The 22,617-nt window shown below is 53.6% G+C and overlaps 1 protein-coding gene across 1 annotated transcript; it reads right to left on the bottom strand.

The window, feature by feature from the left end:
- Nucleotides 1-838: 838 nt before the first annotated feature.
- On the bottom strand, nt 839-20,017 carry LOC133352744 (serine/threonine-protein kinase PAK 5-like). The gene is given in 10 exon segments (XM_061568593.1): nt 839-3,496; nt 3,871-4,005; nt 4,235-4,360; nt 4,961-5,087; nt 5,194-5,327; nt 5,834-6,145; nt 6,147-6,743; nt 8,080-8,832; nt 16,053-16,331; nt 19,938-20,017. Coding segments are annotated over 9 exon segments (2,544 nt in total). The 5' UTR covers nt 16,257-16,331; nt 19,938-20,017; the 3' UTR covers nt 839-3,340.
- Nucleotides 20,018-22,617: the final 2,600 nt, after the last annotated feature.

Below are 22,617 nucleotides of genomic sequence, written 5' to 3' on the forward strand. Positions count from 1 at the left end.
ATGGCATGAGAACATTTGTTCTTCCGCTTGTCAAACAATGCAAGCTTGTTCGTAATTTTAAAACCTTCTAAACAGTGGTGTGGTTAATAGCCATGCACACCCTTCGGCGAACTCACACACACAAGGGGTTTTCCGTTCACTTACACAACAGTAATCTCGCACTGTGGAGGGTTTGTGGATCGCACACACTTTGTTAAACTCCGTTCCCGTGGGCATCGAGGTGTCATACCCTGGTTCGCCAGACGGCCCCCCAGTCTGGATGGCAAACCGCCATTAAATAGCCAGTAATACCTTGAGGGCTGTAGAACTTTGGCAATTGTTGGCACTGGGTCACCGCGTGTTCCCGCTTCTCTGGTTCTTCAATGCCGAGTCGTTTTCTCAAGTGAATATTGTGCGACAGCGCATTGCAAGTTGAACGTGGTGCTGCAACCTCCTGCTAAGTAGGGAGTCACCACTGGGGTCATTCTCCATCACATGGGGTCGTGAGGGCGAGCGGAAGGGTGGGGGGGGGGTCACATCAGTGACGAGAGATGTCGGTGCGGCCTGGCCGTCGCCATCTGTTACCTGTGCCAGGCATGGGCAGTGGTCTCCATCGCCTGCTGGAGCGCTGGGCAGCCTCGCTTCTCGTGCAACCAACTCTAAGATGAGCTGGAGTCCCACGAGCTGCGCGTGGCATGGTGGCGGGACACTGCAACGGCAGCAAGTGAACCTGCTGCCTGGCTTGTTTGCATCATAGACAAGGCGTCCGTTCGTTGAAGAATTGACAGAACGCCCGGGGTCAGACACTTTCACATGGCCTGTGGTGACTCCAAAGACAAAGAACTCCCACAGGTTGTTTGAGGACACAGGATTTTTTTTACTTTAGAAAAACTTAAAAAGTTTTAACGGTAAGTCCCATTTTTAAAGTCCCACGTGCGAGCCAATGCAAGAGATGACAGAGCTTTCTAGACAGCCAAGCAGATGACCTTCGTCTGCAGGTGCCTGGACAAAAGGCAACCCCGTCTGTGGGTGCTCGGGCCAATCCAGGTTGACAACAGCCATGGCAGGTGTAGTTGGCGCCCGAGAAAACCGTTAGAATTTACGATGTAAGGGCAGAGAGAGTTGCTGGGGTAAACATGGGACACTGCCCACCCCTTAACAGGATGCTTCACGTTATCACCGTCATCATGAACTTCATAACCATCACTCCATTACCCGAAGACGCGTGCCCCGAACTGCAAGTAAGTCGTACCCAGTGCACGAGTTCTATCTAAACACAGAGTACGGATGAGGCATGGGCACGGCAATGGACACAGTGCCATCTGCTAAAGCTCGGATGTGGCTTTATCGTGGCGATGACGGTAAAGGGGCCGTGTGATTAAACACCACGCCAGGTATTCGTTTAAGGCTGACAACGTACAGGATCTATTCATAATACACGTGACCGATGACTAATGTTGACCTTGGCCGGGAATTCAACTTGAGTGGCTGGGTTGGTGGTGCAGCGCAGGGACCGCTGCGCCACCACACAGCACTGTGTCCTCTGCTGGGATCAGGCCTCACTCTGCGAATCATGAACGCGGAGAAAACCGTGCAACGCTTCCAGGTTCTCGCTTACACAGCGCCGCGAATAAACTACACAGCAGGTCGTCGTGTAACCATGACGACCCCTCGCGGGCTAACGAGACCCTTCATACAGCGGAGAAACAAAACCGAGCCTCCTTACAAAAATCTACAATATACAAGTATATATATTTGGAAAATCTACAATATACAAGCATATTTTTAAACATTTTTTTACATCTATTATTAGCTGCAAAACAAGACTTCAGTGTTTTTATTATTCTCCGCTCACAGCTCAGTAGTTGCATTCGCAGTGTGCGGGCCTGGTCGTTGGACGACGTCGAGGTGAGCGACGGGCCACCCTGCGGCAGGGAGGCACCAGCTGACTGGCGCCAGCGGGGCCGACCCCATCGTGGCCGACGCCAGCGGGGCCATCCGCCGCGTACGAACATCGCGCCGAGCAGCCGGCAATGTGGGACACGTGCATGGCGTGGAACACTGGGGGTATCGATGCCAATGTACAATTTTAGCCACCGGCCCCTAAAACACTGGCCAGACCCCCCCTTCTCAGCAAAGCATGCTCCTCCAAGCCGGGCCACGACTTTGCGTGGGAGAGGCCCTGCTGGTCCTGCTTGCGTTGGGCCACTCGCGATGACCCGCGGCTCTGTGCCGCAGACAGACACGTCCGTGCCCATTTGGTTGAGCAGCGGGCTGGGGCTACCCCGAGATGAGTGCCAGGTGTGGGCACCGCTGCCCGTTAGGACTGGGGAAACCAAGGACAGAACCGGACTCTCGACGAGGAGAGTGGGTGCGCAGGCAGCAGCCAACCCTACCACCTGCTCCCACTCCACTATAAATTACAATGCCTAGGGCCTTTCCACCTACAATACTTGATAAATACAAAAAAATAACAAACTAAAAAAACTTGACGGGTAATACTATAAGAAGAATCCTCAAGGGGGAAACAGAGAGTGGATGCAAACACCTGGGCTCGGCAAGTTCCAACCCCCCGGCCAGCGGAGAGGTGACGACGATGACGACGCACGGCGTTCCATCACGATCCACGGCCTCGGACGGAGCCGACCGCGACAGCCGCCATCGGCTCCGGATAATTTGCCCGCGCTTCCTCCCCCCGCCGCATCGCTCGCCCAGGCACGGCACTGCCAGCGTAGTGATTCACTTTACAAAAACAAACATTAGTGTCTTGAGAAATGTGCGGATATGTATAAAATGAATAAGACCTATCTTTCCCAGTGTGCACCATACAGTATTTTTAGCACATGATATGTAAAGTATGAGATGACAATAAAAAAATGATCGGAGAAGACCAAGGCTGGCATCGTGATAAGACGTGTAGAAATGTCGAGCACTGCTAATCATCTTTCTTCACTTGCCAAGCGCTGACCACGCTCCAGCGACCACCAAGACGTCCGTTTCAGGTGTGATTTTAAACTCTGCAGAGTTTAGCTTGCTCCGTGCGAGAGCCGGGTCCCCCGACACCTCAGGCTTTCAAGTATCACACGCGGCAGGGAATGACTCCGGCGCCGCAGCGCCACAGGCCGCCTATGGCAGGGCCAGTCGCCGGCATGGGGCAGCCGCCAGCGCTTCGCTCGGCCGTTCCGCCATGGCTATACCGCGACGAACATTCCCGTGCCGCGGGAGGAATCGCGGGGCGGTGCGGTTAGGGTCGAGGGTCGCGTCGGTGCTCGGGGCGAGAGTGCGTCTCATGTCAACCCCTCGTCGTGGCACCTTGTGGCGGAGCGGGTTGGCTGCGGCAATCGGACGGGCGAGGGGCCGGCTATCGGCCGCGGTGCTGCCGCATGAGCGGTACGATGCAGGCGGGCGGCCCTGCGTTCTGCAGGAACGGGTGCTGCAGCAGCTCCAGCGCCGTGGCCCTGAGCGCCGGGTCCCGCACCAGCATTTGGTCCAGGAAGCCCCTGAGCAGCGGCGATGCCTGGTCGACACACACGCCCCCACCGTTAGCCACCACTCCTTCACATCGTTCGTAGTGCAACTTTCAATGTTATATATCAGCTGGTGTAAGTTCTATTTTTGAAAAAATTGTTTAGAGTAAATTCTCAGAATAACTTTAATGGAGGCAAGGCATATCCACGTTCCTTTAAACACGAATCGACACTCGCATAACAACACCGACGGTCGTTCACGCCAACGGTATAGGCCTAACAACTTTCATTACATCATAATCCAGTTCGAAATGGATTGGGACAGTGCTGAACAGGCATAGTAGCAAAACGGCAGAGAACGTTGCCGGTGGTTTGCGAGCACTAAAGTCATCCGTGCAGCTGGTTTGGTGGCGCATCTTCCCACCTTCTGGATGTTCTTCATCTTGGGAGGGACGTTGTCGCGGATCCTGCGCATGGCCTGCAGTGGCGGCTCGTTGAAGTACGGTGGCTCCCCGTCAACCATCTCGATCACCATGATGCCCAGCGACCACACATCCACCTATCCCGTCGCACCGCCCGGTCACACGCCACGCATTACAAAAACACTGATTTGAACTCCCGTCATTCACTGCTTTGAACCCCCTGCCATCCACAAATACAACCGCTGCCACCAACCAACACACTCCGCGGATGCTTGTCAAGTCTGCAGACTTCGTCAAGACCATATGCACACAGAGTCTATCAGACTAAAGCACGTCGCTTCGTAGGGGTGTGGGGGGGTTGGTCACCTCGGGTCCGTAGGGCAACCGGGAGATGACCTCTGGCGCCATCCAGTACGGGGTCCCCACCAGTGACTTCCGCCGCGTCACCTCCTTGGAAACTTGAGCGCAGAACCCGAAGTCTGAGAGCTTGATCTGGGGAGCAGAAGAGAGGTGGTGGCACTCGACTGCACTCACGGAGCTGGCAGGGGGTTGGCCCCCAAACACTACGGGGCACGCATTTCTCTACAGTTGCCTCCAACACCAGCTGCACAAGGAGCACGGTATCAACGTAGGAAAAGCAGTAAAATCACGAGATGTGCGCAACAGTCAAGTGTGGTATCGCACGCCGTGACAGGGTGACGCAGTGTTCACCCTGTGGCGCCAGCCTCTAAGACTCCCCCCCCCTCCTAGCAAAGCCACCAAAACGAGCCCCCCTTCCTGTTCCCAAGTTTTCGACAGAAACGGTCGACCTGATGCAGCCAGGAGGCGGTGGGCCGCCTCCTCCACCAACGTGGTCCTCTAGCTCAGAGAACCCAGTGGGCACGGTCAAGCAAGGGGAAGCGAGGAACGACGTGCCCAAAGTACACCAGTTGGTGTTCCCGTACCATGCAGGTACCACGCCTCATCTTGGTCGAGAGCGGTAGCCTGTGGTTAGAGACTCGCCGGGTCCACCCAGCCAACAGAGGCGTTAAGTCGCGGCCCCCAATGATCCCGTGCAACAGAGCGGGTGCACGTAGGGAGGAGAGCGCGTACCCTTCCGTCGGCCGTGAGCAAGATGGAGTCGCTCTTGATGTCGCGGTGGATGACGCCCTGGCCGTGCAGGTAGGCCAGCGCCCGCAGCACTGACACGCACACCGTCGCGATCTGCTCCTCGTTCATCCTGGCATCATCGCACGACGTACCGCGGGGTCAGGGTGTGCACGACGGGACGAGGGTTTAAACGGACAGCCTCCTCTCGCCCGGCGTGTGCGCGTGGGGCCACGCACCTGGTGTGTGTGACGATGTCGGTGAGCGCGCCGCCCTCCAGGAACTCCATGACAACCCAGAGCTCGTCGGCGACGAGGTAGCTGTTGTACATGTCCACGACGTTCTCGTGGTGGTACTCGCGCATGATCACCACCTGATGTACACGCGCAGACTCACGTTACATTCAGCCTCCTCCATGGCCACACTCGGGGTGCCGTGGATATGGCCACACTGTGATATGTGTACAATACAAGGCCTTTGATAGTAATGTTGTCCTATTTGGCTAAATATCATTGTGACTAGCGTCACTTATCTAGTTTAAAAAAAAGCGGCGTTTTTTTCAAATTTTCTTGCTGTGGATTTCACGCCTGATGATGATTGCTTGTGTTGCAGTCGAAACGTCGTGACCATTTTATTGTTTTATATTTGTTATTATTTCCCTTCTACGTGACTTTACCGAAAGAACCAAGAATATGAATCCCTGCAGTCACGAAAGCTTTAAATCAAGATCTTCATATCGTGAAAATGTATGTCACGGCAACACGAGTGTATTCATCCCTGAAGAAGTCCAACCCGTCCACCTTGCCACTTCACGCTCTTTGGAAGACTGAGAGAATAGAATGAGACCCGCACCGTGAACGCCGGTGCCGTGCGCCTCACCTCGTTGAAGAGCAGCTCCCTGCGCTGCTGCTTGCGCAGGTGCATCTTCTTGACGGCCACCTGGCGGCCCGAGCGCTGGTCCACGGCGAGGCACACGACGCCCGTGGAGCCCTCTCCGATCTTGATGAAGTTCTCCAGGTACTCGCTCGGGTCGCCGGGGTCCACCACCTGTTGCAGCGCCGCGCGGAACTGCTCGTGCGAGATGCGCGGGGGCTCGCGCTGCTGCTGTTGCTGCTGCTGCTGGTGGTGATGATGATGGTGATGCGGAGGTTGCTGTTGCTGCTGGGCCAGTTGGTGGCTGGGGGTCGTCTTAGTGCACCACAGGTGGAGCCGGTTTACCCCCAGGGGGAGGCCCCGTGTAGTGAGGGGAAGGGTGAGCGCCGTGTTGCGGATGTGGCAGGGCGTGCTGCGCCGCAGGCCCCACAAGCTGTGCGCCTGCCGCAGTGTAGGTATGCTGCTGCTGCTGGTGCTGGTGCGGCGGTGGTGGTGGGGCTCCGTAATACGGAGGGGGGCCGCCGTGCTGCGGCGGTTGTGGCGGTAGCGGCGGCGGCTTGTACGGTTGCGGCAGGGCACCGGCTCGAGCGTGCTGGCCCGGGGAGGCCGTGGGCTGCTGGAGGTAGGGCGGCTGCGGCGGCCGCTGATGGGGCAGCTCCACGGAGGCCTGCGTGCGTGGGCTCACGTGCTGCCCGTAGCCGGCGATGGGAGCCTGCTGCTGGTGCTGCTGCTGGTGCTGCTGCTGGTGCTGCTGCTGGTGCTGCTGGTGTTGCTGGTGTTGAGACCGCGGGGTCGCGTGGGGGACTGGGTGCTGGGGGGGCGGCGGACGCGACGTTGCCGGTTTTGGGTAGGGCGCCGGCGGATGGCTGGGTGGACCCGGCGAGTACTTACCGGGACCCATGTCCCCTGGTCGGGCCTGTGGGAACACATTCTCACATGACCCCCAATTCCTCTTTTTGCCAAACCTATAGAAAAACAAGTTTGGTAATAATACGTGTACGAATGGATTCCGCAACAATCTTGGCAAGCACTGGTGGAGCCAGTGGGGGGTGGGGGGGCACGTGCCCCCCCAATGATCCGATCGAAATCCCTAATTTCTATCGGATCATTGGGGTTTATTAGTAATAAATCGGCATTTTGCGACCCCCACTGCCACTGTGTAGCATATTATTACGTGCCAGGAACTCTATGTGATGATAGGACAATAGTCCGAGTCCATAATTGAATAAGTAACGGCAAAGCAGTTATAAGTGACTCACAAAATTGTGCGCAGTTGTGTATACAGTACACGACTTCCCTGAAGGCATCATACCTTCAGCGAGCACGATGCCGATCACACACATTTCAAATTCGACCCTCGATCGATGGCGACGCCATCGCCGCACATGCGTCGAATAAAAAGCAAGGGACAGGTCCTTACTAACATCTCGTCTATCATTTTTTATTGCTGGAGGGGTGGCCCCCCCAACCTGAAAATCGTAGCTCTGCCATAGTTGCCAAGTATTTAATTATCAGGATGGTAGCAGATGTGCAGCTGTCAGGGTAAAACACATTTCCAATCTGTAACATTTGCTCTGGTTTGTGGTCCAAGTTTTGAAAAACCCTCTTGATCAAATTGGCTGGTTTTCAAAACAGCAAGTCAACACAACTTCATACTGCAGGCTGGTTTATATTGGATCATCTGGCCAAGAGTTATCGTGCCCTCCCCTCTGTTATAAACAGATGGATGGACATCACTAAAGTATACATGCTTTCAACTTAAGTCGCAAGGCATTAATAACCATAAAATGCATGCATATTACACGCAGTTAATTATTTTGTACAAAGGCATATACAGACACTCATTAGTTAAATGGAAACATCTTAACATACATAGGACCCCAGAGCTTGGGCAATTGTTAATACTGCCAGCTCACTTCCTGGCTGCTGCTCTCCAGCATGTCTGTGGTTCCTCAGATTGCGAGATGAATCTTGCTTGAATGACGACATCACATAAAACTAAACACTTTATACGATTAAAAGAATTGCTTTTAGACTCACATGTAACCTAAGAGCTCCTCTTGCAGATAAGTGTCGATAAAAACAGACACGAAAAAAGATTAAGGATTTGCCTACAAACCGCCACGGATGCATGAGCAAGCTTCCTCGCGGTGGAACCACAGATATCCATGCCGCTGGAGTGACCCCGTCAGTAGAGGGACTGGTGGGATCACGACCGGGGAGGTGCAGGCGCAAGAGGGGACAACCCCTACCTTTCCCGCAGCTGCCACAGGGCCCTGCCTCGGGTAGCTGTTGGACTTGTACTGGGGCGGTGAGGGTGCCGGGGCGTCAGAGCGGCTGCCCGTGCTGGGGCTGTCCCCCTCACGCAGGCTGGGCCCGGACTTGGGCCGTTCCTTACGCTCAGCCAGCGTCGTCGGGCTCACGAAGGACGACTTGGGCCTCCTGTCGGCCGTGTCGCCATGGTCCCGGTCCCGGTACGCCGCGTGTTTGCCGGGCAGCTCCGCCGGGCGGTACGACACCTTCCTGCCATCGGCATATGCGCCGTACTCGGGGGGTGGCGGCCGGCCCTGCTCCGCCTGATTAAAGTGCCACTTGTACGGCTCCTGCTGTTGCTGCTCTTGCCCATTCTGGCGGTGCTGCTGCTGGAGTGGAGGGGCTTGGCGAGAGGGGGGCGGGTGCCGGTTGCTGTTGTGGTCGCGGTCGTCGTAGCCGTGCTGGTAGGACTTGCCGCCACCGGGCCACTCCCTGTACTCGTAGTCGGCACGGTGAGGCTCGCGCGCCGGCGTGAGGTGCCGCCCCCCGGCCTCCTCGTCACCGTCAGGCTGGTCGGCCTGTCCGTCCTCCTCGATGACGCTCGGACGCTGCTTCCCCGAATCGCGGCGCGCGTACGGAGGGCTCTCCTTGCGCAGCGAGTTTGAGCGCGACACCGAGATGTTGCGGAACTCCGAGAGCAGCCCGTTGATGGCGCTCTCTGCCCTGGGTTTGCTGCTGCCCCTCACGATGGGCTGCAGGGAAGGAGCAGAGACGGAGGCATTTGAGGCTGCGCGACGTTAACTCTGGTGAACGTCATCCTGACATTACTAATCGCAAAGTTCAAGACACCCATTAGTACGGTACCACGCAAGACAAGGCAGTGAAGACAGGTATTTGGAACATCCACTTAAAGAAAGCTGCAATGCAATAAAACAAGCAGCTTTTATCTTGTAGTTACACATTCATGCTTTGGGTCCTCGACTGTCTGACACAAGTTTGAAGCTTCATTCATGAGAAAATAGCTTTACAGAAACTTAAAGATGAGCTTTGGTGATGTCATTGTGGCGCACCTGCCATACTTTTTAAAACGTCACTGCAGTGACATGAGGACACCTAAACATCACATTAGTGCTATTTTTCTCATTATTATAGCTTGGTATTCGAACAACTCTGAACACAATGCCTCGGCATGTATCTACACAGCGGTGACTCAACCCTATGATCCAGCACTTTGGAGACAAGGGTTGGTGGATCGCACAGATCTGTGAAACTCAGAAAGCCAATGGGCTGCCAGGTGGCACGCAGTTGGCTGCAGAGAATATATTCCTGATTTCATCTGTGTGGATATTTGAATGTTATTCCTCCGACATGTGGAGTTTCCTCAGAATACCATTTCTTGCCACATGCAAGACACTCTTTAAAATGACACTGGCAAAACATTCCAAAGCAGCACCTTTCTGACAGACTTCTAAGACTCTGAGCCTTCCCCGGATAAACGACTCTGCTTTCACCGTTCTTAATCTTGCATCTTCCTGTTAACACGGCGCACAAAAGCAATTTCCAACTGGAAGCAGACCAAACCCGCAGGGTGTTATGACAAACCACTGAGCCGCAAGCGATAATTCAAGCTGCCACTGGTGAGACCATCGTTACGGTGCCCGGCGCACGCTTCTGCCGCTTGCCGCGCTGACAGATGGCACCGTGGTGAACCTCTCCGGGCTGGCAATCGCCCAGACAATCAGACCGACGTGGCACCAACCCCCGTTTAGCCGGCGCTCAGCCCAGCCCCACCATCGGCTGACATGCGCCCTGCCTGCCGGTGCCCGCATGTGTTCTATATCCACTGGGCGTTATTACGCGTTCGTTTGGCAGATGGCGATTCTCTTAAAAGGAAGATACACTGTGTCCTCCTTCAAATACTGGGCTATCAGGCATGGGAGAGGGGGGGGCGGAAGTGCCCCAGAATAATAATTCCTTCAAAACAAAAAGCCTCATTACTTCCAAGAACAAGCATTCGAGCCAATTCACACCACACGTAATATTATTTATGTGGCATATAAAATGTATATTCTGGATGTATTTGCATTCTAAAAGCAATGTAAAATTAAAGTACAAAATCAACACTGAAAGCACCACACATCGCAAGGCCCTTTCTGGAAGGCACAAGCAAATACCCTGAGGAGTCGCTGTACAACCCGAAACAAAACTGGGACACTGCAGCGAGGGACATTTCGGCGCAGAGTAGAGATGCAGCACTGCTTTATGCACCGACCAGTCCGAGTCTTGGGAGCATGATTTTTAAATCTCTTTCCCCACCGCACCCCTCCCAACTGATAAAAAATTTAAAGGATCCCCCTCAAAAAAACTCCATTATGTACGTCTGTTGAACTTCTTTTGCACTGTACATAGCCAACCGTGTTAATCGGAAGATGTGGTACATCCACCACAGTTGTTGCTGTTTTGAGGACGCATTGCGGCTCTTATCTTGTAGGTATGATTTTCCAATCATGAATTACAAGCTTCATGCATGAGAATAAAATACTTTAAAGTTAACATCAGGTGAGTGCTGTAGCTAGACCTCGTGATATTACTGCAGTGATGCATTAAAAGGTACAGCAGTCGAGCTGCGCAGATGTGCTACAGTGCGCTCCTGAAGTCAATTTAAAGTATTTTTTTAGTCAATATCCAGATTTGTGCTGGACAGCTCAGGACACAGCCAATGGTTCATAATCTGTGAAACAAGAGTTTACCCTTTGTATTTCATCTTCCTTTAAGAGCAAAGATCTCACTAGATCCCTGCTCTACAAACAATGTAACCGTTTGATCGAGTAACGGTCTTTTGCAGTGCATGGTGGATGGCCAGTTAATCAGCGACCGTTATTAGAACCACGTGAGGGCCGACGGCGACGAATCACTATCCGCAAGGGATACCTGCCGAAGTGATCTGATCAAGTCAATCGAAAGCTGGTATTTAGAATGGCACGCCGTCGAGTGCCATCACGCGCAAGGGGGACACGCTTGCTCGTGACTGCGCGCGGCGATGACAGGCAATGACGGGAGACAGAGGGACGCGAGCACGGCGCCAGCGAGATCCGTGGGGCCCGCGAAGCCCGTCCTGTGCCAGTCCCGTTGCAGCGCCATCATCTCGCCGCATCGGATGGCAACATAAATGTTACATCGCAAACTGCTTCCCCAGTATTCGCAGTTCTGGGAAAACGCTCTGGGTTTTTCCCCCCCTCCTGCCCCCTTCAGCCTCCCCTCTGCTGCATGCGTCTCATCTTGGGTGAAGGGGGGTGTGCAGCGGGGGCAGTGATAGTGTGTGAATGCTATACGCTGTGGTTTCCCAATAACTGCAGCCCTGGCAGACGGGAGTGCGTGTGGGTCCTTCAGCCACAGTCACTTTCCCTTTGTGTTGTCAAAGGGAGAACGGAGCAGAACAAAAAAAAAACTCAATACCGGGTGGAGAAAGGCCTGGCTTGACGCTGCGTTGTGTTCTCCCCACAAAACCATGACTCAAAGGAGGGGAAACTACGCACACGTGCATTTCACAGGACAGCTGATAATCACTATCAGGAGGCTTACATTCCAAACACGTAACCTCTAAACCTTTCTCATGTGCGACCCTTCTGCATTACTACACACACACACGTGTTACTGTAATGCTCGTGTGTGCAGCCCGCTGGCATCAGTGTTAAATTATGCTGAAAAGTCGTAAGCTGTTATTACCCTCCCTCTGCCAACGTAATGGGCTCTTGTTAAACTCATTGCCGCCCGCCCACGTCGCCTCACGCTGCGGAGCAAGCGGAGGCACAGGCGCCCCGATGAGCGGGGGACGTCTTCCTCGGGCCTCGCAATACGAGGGCCACCTCTGGGTCATCTGCGCTGCGCCCACAGCTGAGGGGGGTCAGCGCCACATGCCTGAGCTGTGGCTGCCGGGAAAATCTCACACATTCCAGCGTACCGCCTCACTGTATATCATGGCACTGTAGCCGTCCTCCCTGCCTATGCCTCGCTGGTTTATATATATATATAAAATGGGTCACTTAAGAGAGAATAGCTCGAAAAGACTCCTTTTCTTAAATCGCCTGTCGCTGGTAACACGGACAAACCGAGGCAGGGCGGCTGGGGCTGTGTCTCAAACTTACAACGAAACGGGTCGTTACGAGGGGGACGGCGAGGAATGGACCGCACCGTCGCGGCAGTAAAGCAGCGACAGCGTGCACGAGAAATAACGGCTTGCGTGAAATAAGAACTATTCATGCGCAGCCAGCGACATGGGGGGACCAGCATTAGCACCGTTGCCATGGAGTACGGTGCTCCGTTGCATAAGACAATTTACAATCGAAACTGATCAGAGGGACACTCGTCACCACATTGTGGGAAAGTCAGTTGGTTCTCCTTCAGAAATATTCACCCTCCCATCATAGGAACGTGGAATTTCCAACACTGGTTCAGGGCTGTAAACGGGAGTTGAGTGCCGCCCCATGCTCAATTGCACAGGAAAAAAACGCTGCCAATGGACTTTTGTCAGCGCCAGAGTGGATTAGGGGTAACTTTCCCTCAAACTGTTTTATGGCACCGGGCACAAGGACCCCGTTGAGCAATTCTCTGCTCAGACCGAGCAATGTACACACACGTTCCATGAGGTCTGGCCACTATGAGGAGCGCATGTTTGAGGCCAACACAGCGCTGAACTATTTTTCAGGGTGGCAGTAAAAGGTGTTCCAGCCAACCACTAGTCCTAACCTTATCTCAAACCTAACCCTGTCCATTCCCTTATTTCCTTACACATGGTTACGTTGTTGAGTCCATGGCCGAGTCCCGTAAGACCAAAAAAACTAGCTTAGCTTTGTAGCAGTGCAGGGCATGGAGTGAGAGATACAAGCAAGCAGTTGACTTGCGGGCAAAAGCGCATCACAGAGATCTCTGCATTTATCTAACTGCTTGGCAACAGTGCAAGACCACATCCACTGCTGCCAGCAGACATGGGCAAAGGGCACAAACACTGCCTACCCAAGCGTGCACGCACGACTCACTCAGCTCAACAGCCACTACAGCAGCTCCTTACCCAAAGGCTGTTTACTTTAGAAAAAAAACTTTAACACTAACATAGTTAGGGAGATTACCGGCGCTCAGCGCAATGCAAAAATAAGTACATTTTAATTACGCTTATAAACACCGCAGCTCTGACAAGTGCACGCCCCTCAGCCACACGAGGGTTGGAAATTCCACGATCGAGGCTGCGGACATTTGAAGGGCAGTTCGCCGAGCTTCAAGAGCTCCTCCACACGCACCGGACGTGCTGGCACGCAAATCGATAAGTGCTGACAATTACTTTGCACAAAAAAGATAAATCAATCACGACGACATTCCAGGAGGCAAGCACGTCTCCGTGGCATCCGCGCTCGCAGTTAAGCCACGTCAGGAAGACTGACCGATTGCGCATCCCCCGTCTTCACGAACGACGAGAAGCCTCAGTAGAGTAGAGGCCAGGCCCCTCTCGGGTGCCAAGGGGCGGGCCGTACGCACTACTCGTGCCGAGGCCGCTGTGCACACTCTGCAAATAAAATCCTTACCCTACAATTCTGGAAGCCACAAATAAATCATTGCCAAGCAATTCTAAAAATGGACAAAGCAGCCAAGGTGCTGGACGCATCACTCGCACGCGAAACACACGCCGATGGTGCGTATTTAATTTTGCAAACACTGCGTTGTCAAGATGCATATTGAATGAGATCTCTGAAGACGGCACAAATGTACGAAGCCTCAGAGGGGGGGAAGGGGCAAGAGGCACCACTGCCGTGCCGGGAGGTAACAAGCGCGGTAACCAGCGCCTCGCGTGGCCCCTTGCGAAGGTCTCAAGACGGCGCCGCGCCTCGCTGGGCACACAAAGAGCCCCACTGCAGCGTTGCAGAGTAAACGGTTCAAAAGGTCCCTTTGATGTTCGCTCAGGGGCCGTGGCCCTGTCGCCCATTATTTATGCCAAGTTTAGGCTCCTTGTGAAAACGTGGGAGGGAGCTCGGAAGAGGAGAGGAAGGACACTGGTGGGCGTGAGAGGCGCCTCCATCACGGGCACCCTCACACAAGAGCCCCACTGTTGTTTGGGAGCGGCGACTTGAGGCAGCGCGGGAGACAGAATGAGAGCAGGCTTTTTTTCTTTTCTCTTTCTCTGCCGTTGTTAAGCACGCTGGACCATTGTGTCTGCATACGAGTTTCAAACTGGCACGGCGCGAGCTTGAAAGAGAGATTAAATCGCCGAGCGTAACACAGCCGGCAACCAAGAAAACACATCGTCGTGCGCAACGCGGACGCAGCATCGACGGCACAAACGATGCACTTAAAAGCACGCTCGCACAGCACAAACACTTGAAAAATCACGCCGTGTTCCATACTAAAAATCCACATTGTTCAATTCTGATAGGAGACAAAATTGTCCAAATCACGCCTCGGCAGCTGCTGTTCTATAATTCCAGGAAGGGCGCTCAATTACCCGTGTAACTCGAAGCCCTCGGTGCCAATCGGACTCACGGCTTGGGAGCACAAGCGTCTACCACCTCCCCCCCCCAAACTCCCCCAAGGGGGACGGGCGCAGCTGTCTGCGCGCCGGTCCCAAGCAGGCCCCCCCCCCAAGCGCTACCGCGTGATGCTGCTGCTTGGTCGCCAGCCCACCCGCCCCACCTCCCACCGCGTGCCAACAGGTGTTGCGCGCGCCCGCATTCCGGCACGCGTGCCACCACTCAACGACAACTTCCCCACGCCGCCCGGTGGGAGGCGTTGCGTCTGGGCACCCTGCCAGGGCACTAATGAATTCTTTAAAAACATGATTACTTGCTCGTTAATCAATACGTAAATAACAACGGCCATGGATAGGCAGCGGCGCGAGCACCGGGCGCACGGATTGTCCGAAAAACTGAAGCGAGGCGAATTTGCGAAGCAGTCTCCGAGGCCCAACGCTGCTGCGACAGTCGGGCCAGCGAGCAGAGACAAGCCTAAGAGTGGGGCCCGATCTCAAACTCTTGATAAACACGGCAGGTTGTGTACAGCTGCACGTAACAGTGAGTTCAACACGCAAGCCCCTCAGAACACGTAATATTTACTAAACAAAGCGTTTGCCCCCCATGACCTTCTGTGGATGGCACAGTCGGGGGGGGGGGGGAAGGGGAAAAAGACATCGCGGTGTCACAATGGCGCCACGTTGAATAAGGGTGGCAGCCCATTCATTACTGCTCCGCGGTAGTCTATTAGCATATATTACCGAAGGCTCTGAGGACGAATACTTCTGGCAGCTGCATAACCTGCAACTGATGTCATTTACCTGCTCATATAAGACACCAGCACCGCAAGAGAGATCGAATCAAATTGAGCAGCTGCAATTACTTGCATTGGAGTGTTTTTTGTTTGTTTCGTTTGTTGTTGTGCACACGGGATCGCCTTGCGTGATGCACACGCGCCTTCATGCTGGTGTTGTGTGTGCACGGGCTAAGCTTGCCTTCACAAGCGTAATTGTTATTGTAGGGGTTGGTGTTGTAAGCCACTTACCTTCCTGGGTTTGGCCGGGTCAGTCGCGGTTTCAGTGTCCCGATACATTCGCGGAATCAATATTTTGTCCCGGCAACATAACAGCTGATGATACGGGCAATTTGCGGGGCATACGAGGAGCAAGCAGGGCTGTCAGGAAGCGGGAGGCCTCTCACTACGTGAGCAGGGCTCGTCATACAAGTGTGGTGCGGTTTAAAAAGAAAAATTAGTAGGGGCGACATAGGAACGGGGGGTGCCAGCTCGCCATATGTTGTGGTTGAGCCTCCTGGACATTTTAATAGCTTATTGTTGCTGTATGTACAGGCCTGGATTGCATTTGTGGGTGTGACTGTTGTGGTGGTTGTTGTGTACATAGGGCTTTGGGTTGCCTTCACTGTGTGAGTGTTGTGGTGAGTGTTATGGTGGTTGCTTTACATATACAGCACGGGCTTGCCTTCATTGGTGCCAGCTGGATGGGCGTGATGTAGGAGGGGTCCACCACTGGCTTGGGCCGGTTGGCCGTGTCGGCCAGCAGGCTCTGCCATTGCGGCGGGAGCCCCGTGAACTTCCTCTCCTCCTTGTCGAAGTCCGTGTGGAAGCGGTGCTCGAAGTTGGACGGCGCCGAGATCTCCAGCCGCTTCTTCTTCTTGCCGAACATGGTGACGGCAGCGAAGGGGTGGTGGCAATGGCCCCGGACGGCTTACCCGCCCCCTACGCCAGCCAGGGGAGCCCACTGCACGACACGGACGATATACGAGTCACTCCAACGCCAGCTCCCACAAGCAAGCCCCCCCCCACCCTCACTCTTGCTCGGGCCTCTACCCTGATAATCTGGGCCGCCACAACCCTGACGACTTGGCCTCACGAAAAAAAAATGTGGACTGGAATGGGACTTTGTATCATCAAGGATTTACTGAGCGAGTAGAGAGAGACATCCAGGTTGGAAGCAAAGCTTAACGCTTAAAATGCTAATTTGGCTTTGCTGAGCAGGCAGTACAAAACCAACTCTCGCACAACCATATCTTTCAATACCACCTGCCACATAGCCAAATCTCACCGGATCAGCTCATAAAAAACTTGCTGCTCCCCTACAATAAGTGGATTCTACATGAAAACCATAACCCAGAAGAATCTCAAAAACGTGTCTTACTCCCACAGAACCAGCTCATTGAGAACGAGCTTCCACACAATCAGTTCCCATAGAACCAGCTTCGACAACCAGGTGTCATTGAGAACCAGCTTCCACACAATCAGTTCCCACAGAACCAGCTTCGACAACCAGGTGTCATAGGTTTAGCTCATAAAATTCCTGGTGAACCAACTTCCACAAAACCAAATTCTCCCGAAACCTTTTCTCAGAGAAACAAGCTCCGGCCAGCTGCGAGTATAGCCGCATCTGACGTACGAATGCTACCTCCTGAAGCGGTGTTGTTTTTTTAAGAAGTTTAAGAATTAAAATAAAACTTTGAGTCATTGTGAGGAGCGGCCCTCTGCCCAGCCCTGACGGTGGGTGTGTGGCGGGGCCACGGGGGAGCACTTGCCCCTCACCCCTGCCATCTCCGCTCAGCCACAGAGGTGCGGCTCGGCCCTGTTAACCGCGAAACGCACACACGCCTTCCACGCCGGCGCTGTACAGGAGGTTTAAAACACCCGTGGGATCCCCTTTATAGCAAATCTATATTTCAGTAAACAGCTCGGGGCCCCGTCCACATCGAGCAAATGATTCTCCCGTAAAAGAGAAAAGGGAGCAAAACAAAGCTCTGGCAGTAAAGAGAAGACACTCGTGCCGAAAATTCCTGTGGGACGACGCGAGTTGGAATTATAAGACTGAATGGATGGAACGGTCCTTCTAAAAAAACCCAGAAACCTCCGCCGGCAGTATTGGCGCGGCCTAATAACAACGCGGGCCCCGCTATATTATGTGAAATAAATCACGTTCCGAATTTCCTTCACTCTTGACTCATTAGAACTATTAAGCGCCACGCAGCAGGAAGAGCGGAGCAGGCACTTTCCCTCCAGGAGTAGCGATGCGTGTGGATGTTTGTCTCATAATGGGTTTCTAAGCGATTTGCTTCACGCACCCTGAACGTTTTAATGGGAGAAAGCGCCTTGATTCACCCGCCTTGAGAGAATCTCACCAGCGCACACGCGAGACGAAACGTCCTAATTACCCTGGGAGTGCCGAGGGGTTGCCACTAACATTTAGGAACGCTCATTTTCATTACAATAAAAACCGCCCTTTGCTTATGCTACGAAAACCTCGCCGAGTCTCAAAACCATCTCTCAGGAGGCTCCTGCCGGGGAGGGATGTTAGGCCAAGTGCTTAATGAATATTTCTGCTCCCAAAAGTGCGTCCACTTGCAGCAGCCAAGATGTTCATCAGCAATTACGCAATTAACAAAGAGCAGCAATTAATCAGCAACTGTCCCTGTCGGGCACCACGCAGGGCCAAGTTAGCAAAGAAGCAAGGCACAAGGGGGCACTTCTCGATCTCGTCACGAGGCATGCAGGGAACGTCATGACACACACATGCACGGCAATCCCGTGACACAGAGACACACGGAATGATATGAGACACAGAGGAAACGAAAGGAGAGAAACATGGAATGATAATGACATAGACACACAATGCGTATTGGCATACAACCCTATGAAAAATATAGAATTCTATCGGACAATTATATGAGACACATGGAAAGCTTTAACGCAGACACAGGGAATGAGACGTATGCAAATGTTATGTCACACACACACACACCATTCTATAGGACACGTTGCATGAGATGGGAAAGAAATACAAAGCTGTGAAAAAGCCATGAGACCACTAAAATTTAGGAACGCTCGACATACAAAGCTACGGGACACGGTACACGGAGACACGCAGAAATAAATGCTGCAAAAGGGAAAATGCTAATCGCCATGCAATGCTATGAGCCACACTGCCGGGGCAACACAACTTATTCCAACAGTCAACGCTATAAATCAACCGCGCAATGGACATGAACCAAGAGCCATTACCGTATTTAATTGGCCATGAACCGACATAAAAAAACACGAAACTTGTCACTCGATTTGCTCTTAATCCCGCTCCGCCCGCGTCACTCGCCGTCGTAAAGCGAATGTCTAGCGTCAATCTCGACACTCGCCGATGGATCTCTCAGCTGTCGGTGACAGCACAAGCAGCAGAGCGCCGCTGTAGATTTGCTGCCGAGTGACACGGCGACGTAAAATGAATGTCAATTCACAGAAATAAATGTTGGAAGACTACGGGATATTGGGGAGGGAGGGGGGTAGGAGGGCATATGCAACATCCCCAGAGAGGGCAGCGAGAGACGGGGCAGGCAAAGACAGCGAGGGCAGAGCAGGTTAAGGGCTACGGGCGGGACAGCGAAGGGCAGCATGGTGATGACTGTGACGAAGGCGAGTAGAGGGCAGGGAGATAGAGGAGCCGGGCAGGGAGATAGAGGGGGCAGGAGGGCAGGGAGAACGACATGACAGAGCTGGGCAGAGTGTGGGCAGCGCGGCCACGGCAAGGAGGACAAAGGCAGAGGGAGGGAAGGGGGAGAGAGCGGAGGGCAGACAGGGCAGCGAGGGCCATGCAAGGGCAGCGGATGATAAGAGAATGCAGCGAATGTGCAGTGAAGGCAGGGGCAGGGAGAGAAGGGGGTGGGGGAAGTGGAGGGGGCAGGAGGTGGGGGCTGCAGGTAGAAGCTGTCTGTTGCTAGGGCGACCGAGCAATGGTCCCGGATCACCGCAGAGAGAGACACCCAGACACCCAGAGACACACGCTGAGACACACGCTGAGACACACGCTGAGACACACGCTGAGACACACGCTGAGACACACGCTGAGACACACGGAGACACACTGAGACACACGGAGACAGAGGCTGAGAGTCGAGGTGAAGGACCAGAGACGTAGACACGATGACAGCCATCCACACTACCGCCACCATCAATCCAGACCGCAATCACAACCATTATTATAATCATCGCTACCATTATCACCATCGCTCCCCCATCACCAACATTAGCAACCACCACCACCATCATCATAATCATTCACCAGCACTACCATCAACAACAGTACCATGAACACCACCGCCACTGCCCTCGTCACCAGCACCATCATCATGTGGCAGCAGCAGCAGCAGTAGTAGCAGCAGCGACCAACCCAGTGCTCTCCCGTCACCGGGGCAACCAGGGAGAGGGAGATGGGTGGTGGCGATGCCGATGCGGAGAAAGAAGAGGTGGTGTGGATGAGGAGTGCCGATGTTGGCGGCGAGGTTGACGGGGCGAGCGGCGAGGAGCAGAAGGCGGCGGCGGCGTCGTCACTCACCGCGCAGCTCTCACTCCGGCGACATCTCACGCGGAGCCTCCTCCACCACCACCACCATCCGGGGCCTCGCCCGGTACGTCACGTCCGGGCTGCGGAGCCACGCCCCTATCTCCTACGCCCCTCCTCCTCTTCCCATCACCCCCTCCCCCAACCTACCCCTCCCCCTCATCCCCCGTAGCCCCACCCACCCCTTCTCCCCCTCCCCCACCCTATTCCCCCCTCCGTCCATCCCCCAACCTACCCCTCCCCCTCATCCCCCGTAGCCCCACCCACCCCTTCTCCCCCTCCCCCACCCTATTCCCCCCTCCGTCCATCCCCCATAGCCCCACCCCCTGATCCCCCCTCCACATCCCCCATAGCCCCACCCCCTGATCCCCCCCTCCACATCCCCCATAGCCCCACCCCCTGATCCCCCCCTCCACATCCCCCATAGCCCCACCCCCTGATCCCCCCCTCCACATCCCCCATAGCCCCACCCCCTGATCCCCCCTCCAGATCCCCCGTAGCCCCACCCCCCGCTCCCCCACCCCTTCTCCCCCTCCCCCACCCTATCCCCCACTCCGTCCATCCCCCATCCCCCCACACCCCACCCCCACCTTATCCCCCGCTCCCTCCCATCATCTCCCATTGCCACACTCCCTTATCCCCCCCAACCCCATCCCCCGCTGCCCCATCCCTTCCCCCTACCTATTCCCCCCCCCCCACTCCCTTCCCCCACCCCCTTTATCCGCCCCTCAGCCCGTGCTGCATGGATTAACGATCCGTCGATTCCAGTTTAATTAACATGACATCGATTCTCACGCTCACGTTGAAACTCGTGCGGTATAATGCTCAACTCACTTTCGTCAACAGCACTGTGGCCTTACGAAGTATAATGGATGTGTCGGGTAATGACCCTTCAACGTCGCCTATTTGTGCACCACCACTGCCAACGCAGAATGGGCTATCCCCTCCCTGCTGGATGACCGAATCAATGTCAAAACATCACATGAATAACACCGTGACGTTAACAGGAAAAATATGGGTAATGGCCCTTCTTCATAGTTGTCAATCTACTGCTGGATGAGGGCCTCCCTGCACTGTGCAGGTCGTGAAAGATTATTGACCATACTGCAGTCTGATCAGAGTTGAAAGGTAGGAGAGCATAGATTTTGAAGCAAGATACAGTACAACAATGGATTATGCTGCTCAAAACATAGCCCTGCCACAAGACTGCAAACTGCACGGTGATCGCTGATCCAAGTACAATCCAGGCTCAACCCTGTTTAACCGTAAGCAACCAATATGCATGCCAAACAAATAGTAATGGACCTATATGCACCGCTAAACAGTAAATTTGTTCAATGATTAATTAGAATTCCACAAATCCATCACGGATTCCTATATGGAAATGTCGATTAGACTGGTGGCTGTGGTGGCACCCACTTGTGATCAGATGGCAGCATACTAATTGGAATGAATCTATCTGTGCGGCGCTTCGAGTGTGAATCCCCCTCGTATGCTTGGGTTTTATTTTGGTACCCATAAACCAAACACCAATACAGTATATGGAATTGTCCAACAATTTAAGAGCCTCCCGCAAAGGAGTCTTAAGAGACTCAGTGAGGCCTTCCCATCATAACTAAAATGCGTAGCAATTGTAGCCTTTTCAATGCACTGAGAAAATTGTACTTAACTTCACACTGACATGTACACACACCGAGGATTCACATTACCGGCAAGGACCCCAGTGTACACACGAAAAGGAAATGTAAATGAATGCTATCCCATTCACAGCTTAAATTCATGTTTGTTTTCACCATTTACAAAAGCAGTGCAGTAAATCACAGGCGAGACACCGTGTACAAAGTCTACGTTACCCCAACCACCACTCCACAAACACAAACCCCACCCAGGACAACAGGGGTCATATCTCGGCCCATGCCACCTACACAGACCAGCCCGTGGCCCGCACAGGCAAAACGTGGCTTGGGATCTACAGGCAGGACCGACAAAATATGGAAAGATCTCAAGTTCAAACCTTGGAGAGGCGCGGTTTTACTTAACTCATCTTTCCTTGGGGTTTGATCAAATGAATAACACTTTGTGATAAGGGCAACAGTTCCATGAAAAAACTGGCCCTCTCACTTGATAAATTCGGAATTTCCACTATCAACTGAAGGCCACCACCTCCAGAGAGGAAGCGCTGATGCACTCAATTAGAGGAGTGGAGCGATCACTTTCACAAGACTGCAGGAGACATGAATGGCCCTTGTTCTGCAGTCAGCTAATTATCCACATAAAAACATTTTTATTGTTTAAATTGTGCAGCTGTGTAATGTCACCGTTGTCACTGGCATTGTCTGGGAGACGAGATATGGATTCAATTACATGGCCTACATTAAACACACTTACCAATCCTACCGATGTAAGCAGTGGGCTTCCGGTGTCCAAACCCTTTATTTACTGCATACAGATTTTCAAAGCTAAACTTATCACGAAATATCATATTCAGAGAAACAAAAATTTGGATGTAAGTCTTGTCGTGAAAAATCCACATGCAGTAAAAGTGCAAAAACAATTGGCAGCCTACCACTAAAATCGGTAGGGTTTGCAAGTGTGCACTCACATCTCGAGGCCTACAAGCTGTGCTTCCAATGAAGCTTCTCTTGTGTCAGCTGCAGGAGGAGCTTAAAGTGCT

This window comes from Lethenteron reissneri, chromosome 41 (assembly GCF_015708825.2).
Source record: "Lethenteron reissneri isolate LAM-NWPU_2019-01 chromosome 41, ASM1570882v1, whole genome shotgun sequence".
Taxonomy (NCBI): Eukaryota; Metazoa; Chordata; class Hyperoartia; order Petromyzontiformes; family Petromyzontidae; genus Lethenteron; species Lethenteron reissneri.